The 12,548-nt window shown below is 35.3% G+C and overlaps 2 protein-coding genes across 3 annotated transcripts in view; one reads left to right on the top strand and one right to left on the bottom strand.

Annotated features, from left to right (window-relative positions):
• The window catches only part of AdamTS-B (ADAM metallopeptidase with thrombospondin type 1 motif B), an 80,058-nt gene extending 76,369 nt beyond the window's left edge, over nucleotides 1–3,689 (top strand). For both annotated transcript variants that reach the window (XM_074104195.1, XM_074104196.1), the window contains exons 16-20: nucleotides 95–210; nucleotides 473–587; nucleotides 739–913; nucleotides 1,628–1,767; nucleotides 1,856–3,689. In XM_074104195.1, coding sequence (XP_073960296.1) covers nucleotides 95–210; nucleotides 473–587; nucleotides 739–913; nucleotides 1,628–1,767; nucleotides 1,856–1,990 — 681 coding nt within the window. In that variant the 3' untranslated portion in view covers nucleotides 1,991–3,689. The remainder of the gene's footprint in view (nucleotides 1–94; nucleotides 211–472; nucleotides 588–738; nucleotides 914–1,627; nucleotides 1,768–1,855) is intronic.
• Nucleotides 3,690–4,649: 960 nt separating this feature from the next.
• LOC141439822 (G kinase-anchoring protein 1-like) lies at nucleotides 4,650–12,046 on the bottom strand. Its single transcript, XM_074104198.1, has 7 exons — nucleotides 11,938–12,046; nucleotides 11,563–11,737; nucleotides 10,575–10,691; nucleotides 10,008–10,191; nucleotides 9,136–9,438; nucleotides 7,648–7,787; nucleotides 4,650–7,562 (listed from the first exon to the last, which is right to left on the bottom strand). The coding sequence occupies exons 2-7, from the start codon at nucleotides 11,722–11,724 to the stop codon at nucleotides 7,476–7,478; spliced, it is 993 nt and encodes a 330-aa protein (XP_073960299.1). The 5' UTR covers nucleotides 11,725–11,737; nucleotides 11,938–12,046; the 3' UTR covers nucleotides 4,650–7,475.
• Between the last annotated feature and the right edge of the window lie 502 nt (nucleotides 12,047–12,548).

The raw sequence follows: 12,548 nt of genomic DNA, 5'->3' as shown, positions 1-12,548 counted from the left end.
CTCGCTGGCTTCTCTTGGTACTTTGTAATTTTCTTAAACCGAAGTAAAATTTGCTTTACCCATGTAATAATTAATCTTAAAATATATATTTTAGGTTGCCGTGATACCTGCAGGATCAAGAAACGTAAAAATACAGGAAAAAGTCAGTCCAGGAAATTACATTTCAATTGGAAGTGCGAGGACCAGAAAACTTCTTCTTAGCGGAGCTCGGTAATAGTAATAAAATAGAGTTGAGAGACTGTATATACAGTCAAGTGCAAAAATATCGACACGACCAAAGTAAGAAAAATATGTATTCACGGCCTTAATATGTGTTTTTTTAATGAGCAATGAATGTTTTTTCTTTCTTTCAAGTGCATAAAGTCGTGTATAAATATTTTTCTAAGTTTAGTCGTGTCGATATCTTTGCATTTGACTGTACCTAAAAAAATAATGTGTACCTACTTTTATACCAATTTCCAATTTTTTTTAGGAATGCTACGCTGACCGAATATTTCGTAGCAGGATCCCAAGCGATCTACGAACGAGACCGCGATTGGGAGAAAGTACGAATTCCAGGACCAATATCTGAAGACATCAAAGTATACGTAAGTAACCACACTAATATATATCATATTCATTTGTTTAGTGAGTAAACTTTACTACAACGTATAAATAATATTATAATGGATAATGTATACCCAATTTAACTAACTTGTAGTTATGAATCTTGCTCAACTAATAAAACATTCGTTGCAGCAACGAATCTACCGCGGAAGACACCGCAACCCCGGCGTGACATACCAATACACGGTGGACCGAATGAACCGGCGGCCGCGCTACCGGTACCGGCTGAGCGAGTGGGGGCCGTGCTCGGTCTCCTGCGGCCGCGGCCGGATGGACCGCCGGCACGAGTGCGTCAACGAACGCGGTCGTAAGTGTGACGACAGCTTTAAATCCTACCCGCAGCTTTGCACGCGTAAATTATGACATCCCGCGGTGCAATGAGGGTTTCATTTTACAGAGGCGAAATATCGTTAGATGGCGATCGTGAGGTCCGTTTGACGTTTGCTCGTGATTGGTTAAATGAGCCAATCGCAAGCAAACGTCAAACGGACCTGTTCATGTTTCTAAGCCTAGCGGTTAAAATTTCGAGATTTTATCTCGATCCCGTGGGAAAATCGGAATAAAAGTAACCTATGTGTTATTCCAGACATCCAGCTGTCTACATACCAAATTTCATCTTAATCCCTCCAGCTGTTTTAGCGTGAAAGACTAACAAACATACACACATACTTACAAACTTCCGCATTTATAAAATTGTAAGATAAGGCATCAGAGTCCCTTTCGCAGGCGTTAACTAATCAGAAAAATAAGATCCTTGTAAAAGTTTTGTATCCGCGACCAAACAACCAATTGCCTACGAGAAGTAAGTATGTAGGTACATTAGATTTACTCATTCTATTGCTTGGGCATGTGGTTTTCAATCTCTTCGTATTGCCACCGGGAAAAAGGGATTAATCGGAAAAAGTGTATTGCAAAGCTTGTAGCAACAAACAATGCTTAAACATGCTAAACAAATCTATAACAAGGTTAAGATACCTGATACTGTTTGACACAAATATTAATGGTATTTCTTTGGTAACAGATAAGGTGGATCCCTCTCACTGCGACCAACAAGAGCTGTTCGAAAGTGCGGCGATGTCGCAAGTCTGTATAAGGGCGCCATGTCAGGGGCACTGGCGCGTCGACTCCTGGCAACCCTGCTCTGAATCATGTCGACTACCGGTAAGCACATTCTTAATTAAAATATTGTAAAGATGTATGTGTAATGATTACCATTGTTATTTAATTTTCTTTTGGTTTGTTTGACCAGGGGAAAGATCCAACGAAACAACGGCGAGTTTATTGCGTGGACAACGTAACGAATCAGCCGCGAAGTATAGCCGAATGCGACCTGGCGAGCAAACCGATAACGACCATTATTTGCGCAGACATACCGCCCTGCTAATGGTACCTGCACATCGAATAACTTGAACACTACGTCAAAAGAAAGCTACAAAGCTAACTTTACCTGTATGACCAGGTTTTTTTGATTCAATACTCAGATGAGTTTGCTGCATCATCGAACCTACACGCGAGCGGCCCTGGTGGGTTGAAATGCCACACTGCGGGTGCCCACGCGATGTAAGGACTGCAGCACAACCCGAAACTTTTTTAAAGATGCATTTCACTGATGGTATTAATTAACGGGTCTAACAGACACTATGGACTATGTGACTGACCATGATCGGTTATTAATTAAAAACAATATTTTAGGGAAGTGTAGCGTAATGCGGTGGACGCGTGGAGTTTTGTGAGACTATTATGTGAACCAGTGAATCGTGCTTGTTTTATGTTTACAGTATAAGATGTAAATCCAACGTATAAAGTTACGCGTAAGTACCTACTCGAATAGCGCCACGTGTGTGGCCGCGGACGAATCTCGCAGGTACACGAGGCCAATGCTCTACAATACCACTCTACTGCCATATTATGTAAGAAATTACTAGTTTTAACATAGTCCTTCGCTTAGTTATTAACTACTAATACATAATTATATATTCTGTAACATCAGTATTAAAATGGTGTATTTATATCTTTAAAATAACTTCAGATAAACGTAATGTGGGAAGTGATTAGATACTTACTTTAAATTTTGGACCAAAAATATTTTAAGCATTCAAATTCACGTTGCCATAGGTAATCAAGATTACTGCCAAATGCAGGTACTGTACTAACCCCCACTTGCAGTAACTGTAATCAGTAAGTGTATATAGTTATGTTTATGTATCTACCTACAAATTAAACTTTGTCATTGACTTGAATTAACTGTTATATACCAAAACGACATACATCAGTGCACAATGTTGAGAGAGTTGAGAAGAGTTGTTGTAGAATTCAAATAATTATGGTTCTTGCAAGTGCGAGAGAGAGTAAAATATAAGTAGGTGAGTTAACTTTAAGTTATCAATCAATTATTGGTTCTAATAATACCTATAAAATGACAAAGCCTATGGAAACTTAAAACCGCTAGTCAAGTCAACGGCACGGCACTTGTCCTACGTGATGCGAATATATCTGGTCAATAAAATATTCTTCGATTTTCAGGACATCGCATCTCTTGGGTAGGCTTACTTTAAAACATCCTGAATCAGTAACTAATTAATGACTTAGTGTTTTTTGTGCAGTTTCTTTGTGTATAGTATATTCTCTCGTGCAGACTGCTTCTACCGATACTTACCTAATTCTATTAATGTTTTTAAGTACCTATACCTGAATATCAATAATCTGGAACAAATGTAATATGCCTAATATGTTTATAAATAAGCGTCGTGTATGTGTCCTTAATTAGTTTTCAATTGAATATGCATAATTATAATTGTAGTTATGTTTTATTTATCTCATACCTTCTTAATTTTAATACTTATTTTAATTTTCTAAATGATAATTGCCTGATGTTTCGGTTCTAAGACTCATCAGGAACGAGTTGTCGATGGATTGATATACACAATTTTAATTTAATAAAAGCTGGAATTAACTGCTAGGCATTTTACGCAAATTGATTTCTGTATAATAGACTTTTTACATTTTAATAAAATATCACATTGATGTGTTAATTATAATTGTGTATGTAATTAGACATGGCAATAAAATGTGCATTGTTTTAATATCGTCTGTAATTTACCCGATTTATCTCATTTTGTTTTATCCTATCAGTCAGTACCTATACAAGTACTTACTCAAATACATTCGTATTAGCTCGCCGGATTTCTGAATAGTTTAGTGAATTCAAGTACATATTTCTGTGAAGATTCGATTTGTAAGATGGCGGATGTAACAATATCTAATTTTGCTAGTTCTGTTTCTTTGGCTAGTTGAAGTATAATTTTGATAGTGTTTTATGCGGCGATTAACCTTAACAGTGAGCAGTGATCCCAAAATTCTATATTGCTCTCGTGTCTAACATTTTTTAATGCGCAAGTGGTCTCCACGTGGTTTCTGGAATTTTACTATCAAGTTGCAAAAACTACAATCACCGTACAACGTGCCTCACAAAGAGAGTTTACCTCGACACTGGCGAAATTGTCCTATTAATTAGGACAGAAAAGCCATATTTTAAAAGAGAAGAAGTATTTCTGTGAAAAATATTCAGAAAGTGGGCAATCGCAAAGCTCGCTTCAGCTGATAATGTACAATACGCAAAATGTACATACACTACACGCACAATTAGAAATGCAATGTGCAAAGTTAGAATGGTCAACACGCAAATTGTACATTACGGAAAAGTAACAATGCGCAAAGTCGTACAGTCAGTGTCAGTCTGATCTGATTGTCATTATCAGTTTCTACTAGCTTTTGGCCACGGCTTCGTCCGCGAGGAATTCGGTTATCGCGCGCCGATCCCTCGGGAACTGTGCATTTTCCGGGATAAAAAGTAGCCTATATCACTCTCTGGCCCATAAACCATCTCTCGTGGCTCCGTTTCGACAAAGACGGACAAACATACAAACACACAAACTTTCGCAATTTATAATAATATAAGTATGGATTACAAATAATCAATAAATTCCAAAATTTATGTCACTTGATTTTATTTTGCCTCCCTCAATAGAATCAAAACAAAAGAAAAAATTTGCATCAAAAATTATAATTTTCATTCTTGAATTATATTTAAACTAAATGCAGACATGAACATCCTTTTATATAGGTAAGTAACATTAGAAGACAATATTGTTACACTAATATCTAAGATTGGAAGTCAAGAGAAACTTTTATTTTATCAATTTCATAAATACTTATAACTAAAATCAAATGCTTCTTCCATTAATTATTTAGCGATCAATGATTTATAGGCGGCCTAGATTAGTAAGCTGGTGTTCCGCTAAAAAACGCTTGAATTGCTATCTTTCCATAAGTATGTAAGTGCTCTCCCTGTGAAATAAACCATTGTAAAAGAGGACAAGTAAGTTCACTACGAACTCGCGCGCGCTTAAATGTGTGCGCGCCGGTTGGCGCCGGTACGCACGTTTCCGCCGCCCGCACACACAGATAATTTAAGGAGGATTAAGTTTTCTTTAGTCAAGGCTGTGCTGCCGTCGGTGCCGTACCTTTTACGTTCGCGTACTCGTACTTACGTATTTTTTGTATTAGGTATAGTTGTAAATTAGTAGTATATAAGTGTAGTGTAATAGTTTCGTGCAAGGACACATAAACTACCTACATACCTACCTATAAACAATATATTTATAGTATTATGTGTAGGTAAACATGAGTAGTCGCCATCACCATTCCGGCGAAGTTATAAATAATATTTTTAAATTTAGTATAATAATAATAATATAACGGCATAGAATCTGTCTGGTTTCTCTAGACACAGACATTAGAGAATTTTAAGTTAACTTTCGTACAAAAATTATTTGCCGGTAGGTAATAAATCTAAAATAGACGTCGACAACCCTAAGCGTCCGCGCCGGAGTAGGCAGTTAGGTCTCCTAAAGGGTCGGAGTGGACTTACTTCTCCTCTTTTACTATGAATAAACATAAACATTTGGTGTGGTGTGGTAGATTTGAATAAGTGAACATAATCAGAAAGTTGATAGTGGAGATTTAGGAAGGTGATACAATAGTATTTTTTTTTATATTTTCGGAAAGATTCGTTTGTTCTAAAAAATATCATATAGTAAACAGAAAATAGCAAGACAAACAGATGTTTTGAGCTTTAAATTTGCTAGTCGTGGCATGATTTACAAATAAACATTAATTACACCGTAAAAAATATACAAGGTATCACTTTACCTGGAGTATATAAATCAGTAGTTGGGTAAATTCTGCGGAATTCCCTTGTAAGAGATTTTCAATATTTTTTAATCGAGATTGACCGTCGTTTCACGTCAGTGTATCACGTCAAGAATAAAAATTTTCAATTAAAATTTTCTCCAAAAGTATTCCTTTGGACTTGCTTAACCACTGGAACATTACATAGGTACATTTTGTGTTATCTTGTGTATTTTTCATGTGAGCTCCGATAAATCTATAGGAATAAATTAATTATAACAGGTGGTCAATCTAGGCAACATAATAAGTCATAGTAGATAGGTACAGACCTAGAATGTAGAGATCGCGGTGCATAAGTAAGTTGAACAATGTCCCTGAATACGCAGTGGATAATTTTAGGCAGCTACCTAATCGAAGTGCGGTGTGAATCGGGCCCTAATAATATCGAGATCTATTGGTCTGTTTCCGTCTTACGCCGCCCGCCCACCATTAGGGCCAGTACAGACGAACTGCATTCTAACTGCAACGTAATGCCGACTGCCCATACATTTCAATTACAGTCAGAGTGCAGTTGTGCCAATTGCAATCGAAATGCAATGAAAAATGTATGGGCAGTCGGCAGTTGCGGTTACGTTGCAGTTCGAATACAGTCCGTCTGTACTGGCCCTTACAAAGTTTTTAGATGTCTGAAATTTTGTAAGATGTTCGGGTATTTAATTTAATTATGGTCAGAAAATGCGTCCACAATAACAGAAAAAGAGCCATGAGAATATATACCTAACTACTTATACTCAACAGGATTCTCCAACTCATGATGCGGACTTTCGGATGTCACTTTGGTCACCAGTGGCCATATCATCTAAAGCACTCGGCATCACAATCGTTTTGACCACTTCTTTCTCTAACACGGTATAGGATGACGATGAACGCAATCGCAAGCGCCCGCGCGATAGACAATACAGACTCCGATTATAAAAATAGACTTTAAACTTTGTAATCACGAAGAAAATGGAACCTCTATTCTGTGACACTATTCTGTCACACTTTTCTGAGCTATTTTAATTACCAGACGTCGATTTTAGTTCCACTTATATGTTGGATACAGCGTACTATACGGAACGATTGATTAACCAGCCATTCCAGCTAACATTTTCACTTGAGCTCGCGCATTGAACGAGATCATTCTTTCCAGACAAGATCACAAACACTACAAAAGGTAGAAGTTAAGGTAAGTTATGTTTCGATTAATATTACCTAACTGTTGTAGACAGTGTCAGTTTAACCCACAGGTTAAACTAAAAATAAATCGCTTTGCACTTTTAACCCTCTTTATCCCAAAAAGAAAGATTATTACCTTAGTTAGAAATGGAAAGGATATATACTAGCAAAGTAGGCAGTGACAATTTGAAGTAATATTGCAATTAACACAATAAAATACCTCAATTATTTAAATTATGGTTCCGATAGGATAACACAATTCAAGTTGACAGAAAAACTTATAATAGTAATAAACCAGTTTTCACTTAAGAGACAAGAGATGCCTAAAAATTTGCCTTTATAATACCGTATAATCTTGTGAGAATTTAATAAAATAAATATGTCTATGTATAATCATTCTGGCAATTTAGGCGTTTCTGATCTCTTACTATCACGTTTATTTTAACATTAGATTCTTCCTCTCAAGCAGTCCCTGAACTAGCTTCCTTTGCTAATATGGCTTCAGAAGCAACATCAAACCGTATGTTTTTCTTTTTAGCATTGTTTTTCTGAAAAAAAGGTGCAATAAGCTTTTCTTATCGTTTTTATATTGATTGACTCTACAATAATAACTGAGAACATTTAAAATCATACCTTGTCCTTAGCTCTAGGGTCTCCATTTTTCGACCGCTCCTTCTCTAGATCTGTGTGTAAGGACTCTATTTCAGCAGTTAGTTCTGCCTGCACTGCCCTTAACCTTTCCACCTCCACCAAGATGTCGGCCTTGTCTTTCACTGCAACATCAATTGGCACCCATTTAAAATTAACAATACTAAAGATTAAAGGACTGTATCACCATCTATTGATCAATTTTATTTGACGGATAAATGTGATGCCATCTCCGTCTATTTGAACAAAACAAACCTCTGTCCCCACCGCATCACATTTATCCGTCAGATAAATTTAATCAATGGATGGTAAAAAAGGGGTTAAGGGGACTTAATTAATAAGTTACAGATTATGGCTTTTATGTACAGTGGCAGAATGAAAAAGTTGACCAGTTTTCAAATCATTTGTTTACATGTTGCAAGCACATATTACCTTTTTGAATGACATTATGACAGATATTCGGTCAATAAGCAGTTATACTGAGCAAGCAAAAACAGACCTTAAGGTTTTCATTCCGCAACTGTACAGTGCCGACTGCACCAATATCTGACACTACAAAGCATGCTTAAATATCTGATATGACTATTTCTAGGGCTGGTAGCACAGCACATATCAGATATTTGTTATTTTTCTGCTGTGGCAAATATTGTCATGTATATTATTATTAAGTGGGTAGAACTCTCTTGCTTTTTATAATAAAAAGTGATTGATGCAGGGTAGACACACACATTCCCATGTATGCATGCAAGCATAGCTCCCTAGCTGAATAAAATGTAATTCAAGTACTACAAGTGTTTTACTGGACGTAATAAATATAAATATTAATGCAGGTGACTGTGCACATACACAAAAAATACGGCCTAGAGTGTGTCAGACGCGCCCGAAAGAGGGTTCCGCAGCTATTACGAAAAAAATAAAGTAATATTTTTCTAAGTATTTCGTATTTTGTACGGAATATTCAAAGTTTAGGTATATTTTATACCTTAGGCTGCTATTTACTCTTAAACTACTAATAATTCTCAAGAAAACTTAACCGTTATTGTTTTCCTTGTAAGTTTGATATACTTACTACCATCCTGATTTTTTTCAAATTTTTCCACCCACCGGTTTAGATTTTAGAGGGGTGGGGATGCTCGATTTTAATGAAAATTTGCATTTTAAAGTTGAATATTTTGCAAACAAATCACTGAATCGAAAAATCGTTTTAGCAACCCCCTAATGGTTTTAAAAAACCTATCCAACGTTAGCCCACACTACAAGGTTGGATGAGAAAAAAAAATCAGCCCCACTTTACGTTTTTTTGAATTTCTTATTGTACCATTTTGTCGGCATAGCTTACATATTCGTGCAAAATTACAGCTTTCTAGCATTGATAGTCCCTGAGCAAAGCCGCCGACGGACAGACAGACAGACAGACATGGTGAAACTATGGTGACCTAAAATTTCATGTGACTTGTGAATTAAGATACTTACTTTCACCATGCCCAAGTATGCGGCAAAGCTTTTTATTTCTCGACTTTACTGATAGAAGTTCGCTCTTTAATTTTGCGACTTCCTCTCTCAATTCCAATATCTCTTTGTCCTTTTTTTCTAGGGCATCAGCAAACTGTACCCTAGTAATAACTTCTGGTGTCTGCTGGCGAGACTTCACTCTGTCAATAATTTTATCTTTCAATATTTCATTTTTTGTTTCTGCTTTCACTCTCTCAAAAAATTCTGTGTCGTCTTTTGCTTTTTCAGGTTTAATTTCGGGGCTTTTTTCTTCTTCTTGTGTAGCTACAACATATTAATTTAAATAACTATTTGATATTTTATTAAAATGAATATGAATAATGAAAACGATGGGGATATCTTTACAATTTCCGTATTGATAGGGATAATATGGGCCGAAATTCGTTTTACATTCGGTTTAAACGCCGAACATTCGGCACTACAAAAGAAGAACCTACTTTTACTATTTTGACTGAAATTAATAGAAAGCATCAAATCAGTAAAATATGCATGAAAATTTTCTTGATTACCATTCGTAAATTGAATCGAAAAAAAAAAAATATTTTGGTTCACAATTTTCATAAACTAAACATTGAGAAACATTAAGTATTTTTATTCATTAAAGGGTGTTTTCAACAATCAAAAATTTAGCAATCTTTTCTTATCTATACTCGTATTTAAAATTCACTAGAGGCAAGTTATTGAACCGAAGTTCAGCCGAAATTCGTATTCCGTTCAAACTACATTCGGCCCATCACTAGTATTGATTATACTAACCTGTGATACTAACTATGGTCAGTTTTACAGATGTACTAAAAAAAATAAACAATTCAAAAAATATTGTTTGAACTTACTTTTAGTTTCATCACCAGCTACCATGTCATTGAACTGATCCAAACTCATCACATTCTTCTTCTTCTGTTTCTTAGTAGATGTGCGTGCAGTTGCTTCCATCTTTTTCTCAACCTCTGCTTCTTTTTTGAGTTGCTTGTAAACATCTTTTTTCTCTTCATAGTCCAACTTTGATAGAAGAATTGCCTGGAAACATTTAACATAAATTCATTTACTATTTTTAGATTTATGTTGAGTCGACTTTTGTCAGCAAATTTAATACCTAATTATCTTTGGTTTTTTAGTTTAGGTACTTCAGACCATTAATATTCCTGTATTGCCTTTTTAGGACAAACAAAAGATTGAAGGAAAAAATAATTTGTTAAGGATGTTGCCTTGAGATTAAGTGTAGACTGAAATGTACGACGCTTGAAAGGAGAAATTGACTAAGCAACATTTTTTTAAGATACATATTTATATCAGTAAAATTCACATGTATACAACTCACTATGTCAAAAAAATGTTGCTTAATCAATTTCTCCTTTCAAGCATCCACATATAAATTTTTAATGTTTATTATATATGATCACCTGTTGCAGTTCATCTTCAAAATTACCGTCCACCAGTTCCTCATCCTTTTGTTTCCAGAGTTCCCACTGGTTTGTTGATGCCGCATTCTGTTTAGGCTTCTTCTTTTTGGGCTGGCTCTATAAATTAAAATTAGGTAGATTGTTTACTCTACAATATTCTTTAAAATTTACTAAGAGTATTGAGGTCTATGTTTGAAAGTGTGTTCCAATTTCATGTCTTAACTACTGCACCAATTGTCATAAAATTTTGCATATATGTACTTTATATACATTATATTAGAAGACCAGAATAAATAATAGGATACCTTCTATACCAAAATAATTAATTCTTCCCGAAGGTGTGCAATAAATGTGTTCTTCACAGACAAAATATCAAGCAATGGCTAGTAATTAAATAAAATACATACTGTTTTAAAGCAGTAATATTGGAGGATTTACCAAAGAATAATTTTTTAATACCTACCTTTTTGAGGAATATACACCATTTAAATGATTTCTATGGTAACATTTGAATTTCTTTTGTTAAGTCTTGATTCTGTTTAATTGTTTGGTCTTAGTTACAGTTTACCCACTCACAGAGGTCAAAATTACTTGCACTATACATAAGTAGATTAGATGATGATGCAACTAGTCTAGAAAAATATTAATTATTAATCAATTTCTTTTTTACATTCCCATTTGCTCAGTTTCATACTGAGTGTGTAACTGGTACCTAAAGTACTGGTATTTTCCGTACCAGAACTTTAAACTACACAAAAATATTTAGTACTTAACAGAGATGTACAATGCCTTTTTTAAAGAACAACTAAATTACAAAGTCATATAATGTGTAAATTTATATGGAGTGTACGATAAGATCTAGTAAGAGACCCTGGGAAAAGTATTCCCATGGGATAGCGATAACACTACTAACTATTAAAACTACGACGGTAACTATCTTAGATACACTGTTAAATCGGGCAGTTACTGTAAAATATAGACGTCTTACCTGAGTTTTAGTAGCGAGGGTTTTAGGTTTCTTTGGAGGCTCGACTTTCTTAGCAGTGGTGTTCTTCGCCTTTTTCAATTTTTGCCCATCGCTCGAGGAAGGATAATCCTCATCTTCAACTATCAGGCCGGCGAAACGAGACTGGACCACCAAATTAGCCATTTTTCGAAAGTTCCTGGTCAAAAACAAATCAAATCGAACTACTTTGATTTCACTTTTATGCGAAGCAAAAGTTAACAAACACATTTTTTGAACAAGAATATTAACATCATAATATCATTACATTTGTGATTGATCAAGCCTAAGTAGCTTCTAAGTAGCAATGTTATAATGGATATAATAAATAATAACAAATTTTCATAAAGGAATGCGTACCAAATGTTGTTTTTTGGTTTATTTATTTGCGATATTTTATGCGTTAAAATTTAATTTTTTCTAGTGTCGGCAAACAGCAGCAGCACAAGCACACACACAACTAAAGAAAGAAATAACAGTATACAACTATATATATAAATACATATACAAACGCAATTATTCAGGGATACCATTGATGTGAACTAGTGGGTGAGAATTTTATTCATTGTCCGTCCATCAAGACCATTGCGTCTTTTTATAGGCTGATTCTGTGGCTGTCTATATAGCTCAAGGTCTAACACAATCCACAAGGACCATTTGTTAGTTTAATAATGCAGTGAGTGAAAGCAATTACATCTGTTATTTTAATTATAATTAGAATAATACTAATTTTAAAGTTTGATTTCATGCATCAGCTTGAACTCCTTTGTATTTTCAGGAAGCTTAAAAAAATACTGTCATCACTGTCAAAATCGATGTCAGCAGCAGGGCTACTACGAAACCCGAAACTCGAAGTTCGTGTCGTGCGGTCCCTCTGACACTTATACTATTTAATACGAGAGTGAGAGGGACCGCACGACACGAACTTCGAGTTACGAGTTTCGTAGTAGCCTTGCAGGGCTACTACGAAA

The sequence above is a fragment of the Choristoneura fumiferana genome, chromosome 21 (genome assembly GCF_025370935.1).
Source record: "Choristoneura fumiferana chromosome 21, NRCan_CFum_1, whole genome shotgun sequence".
Classification (NCBI taxonomy): Eukaryota; Metazoa; Arthropoda; class Insecta; order Lepidoptera; family Tortricidae; genus Choristoneura; species Choristoneura fumiferana.
Note: the sequence above shows the minus strand (reverse complement) of the source record. Positions and strands in the feature narration are given on the sequence as shown.

Excerpts from the sequence above, each read along its gene's own strand:
- LOC141439822 (XM_074104198.1), bottom strand. The coding sequence starts at position 11,724 with ATGGCTAATTTGGTGGTCCAGTCTCGTTTCGCCGGCCTGATAGTTGAA. Across the intron at positions 10,692-11,562 it reads CCCTCGCTACTAAAACTCAG|AGCCAGCCCAAAAAGAAGAA; the intron begins GTAAGACGTCTA and ends TTTAATTTATAG. Across the intron at positions 10,192-10,574 it reads TTGAAGATGAACTGCAACAG|GCAATTCTTCTATCAAAGTT; the intron begins GTGATCATATAT and ends AAATGTTTCCAG.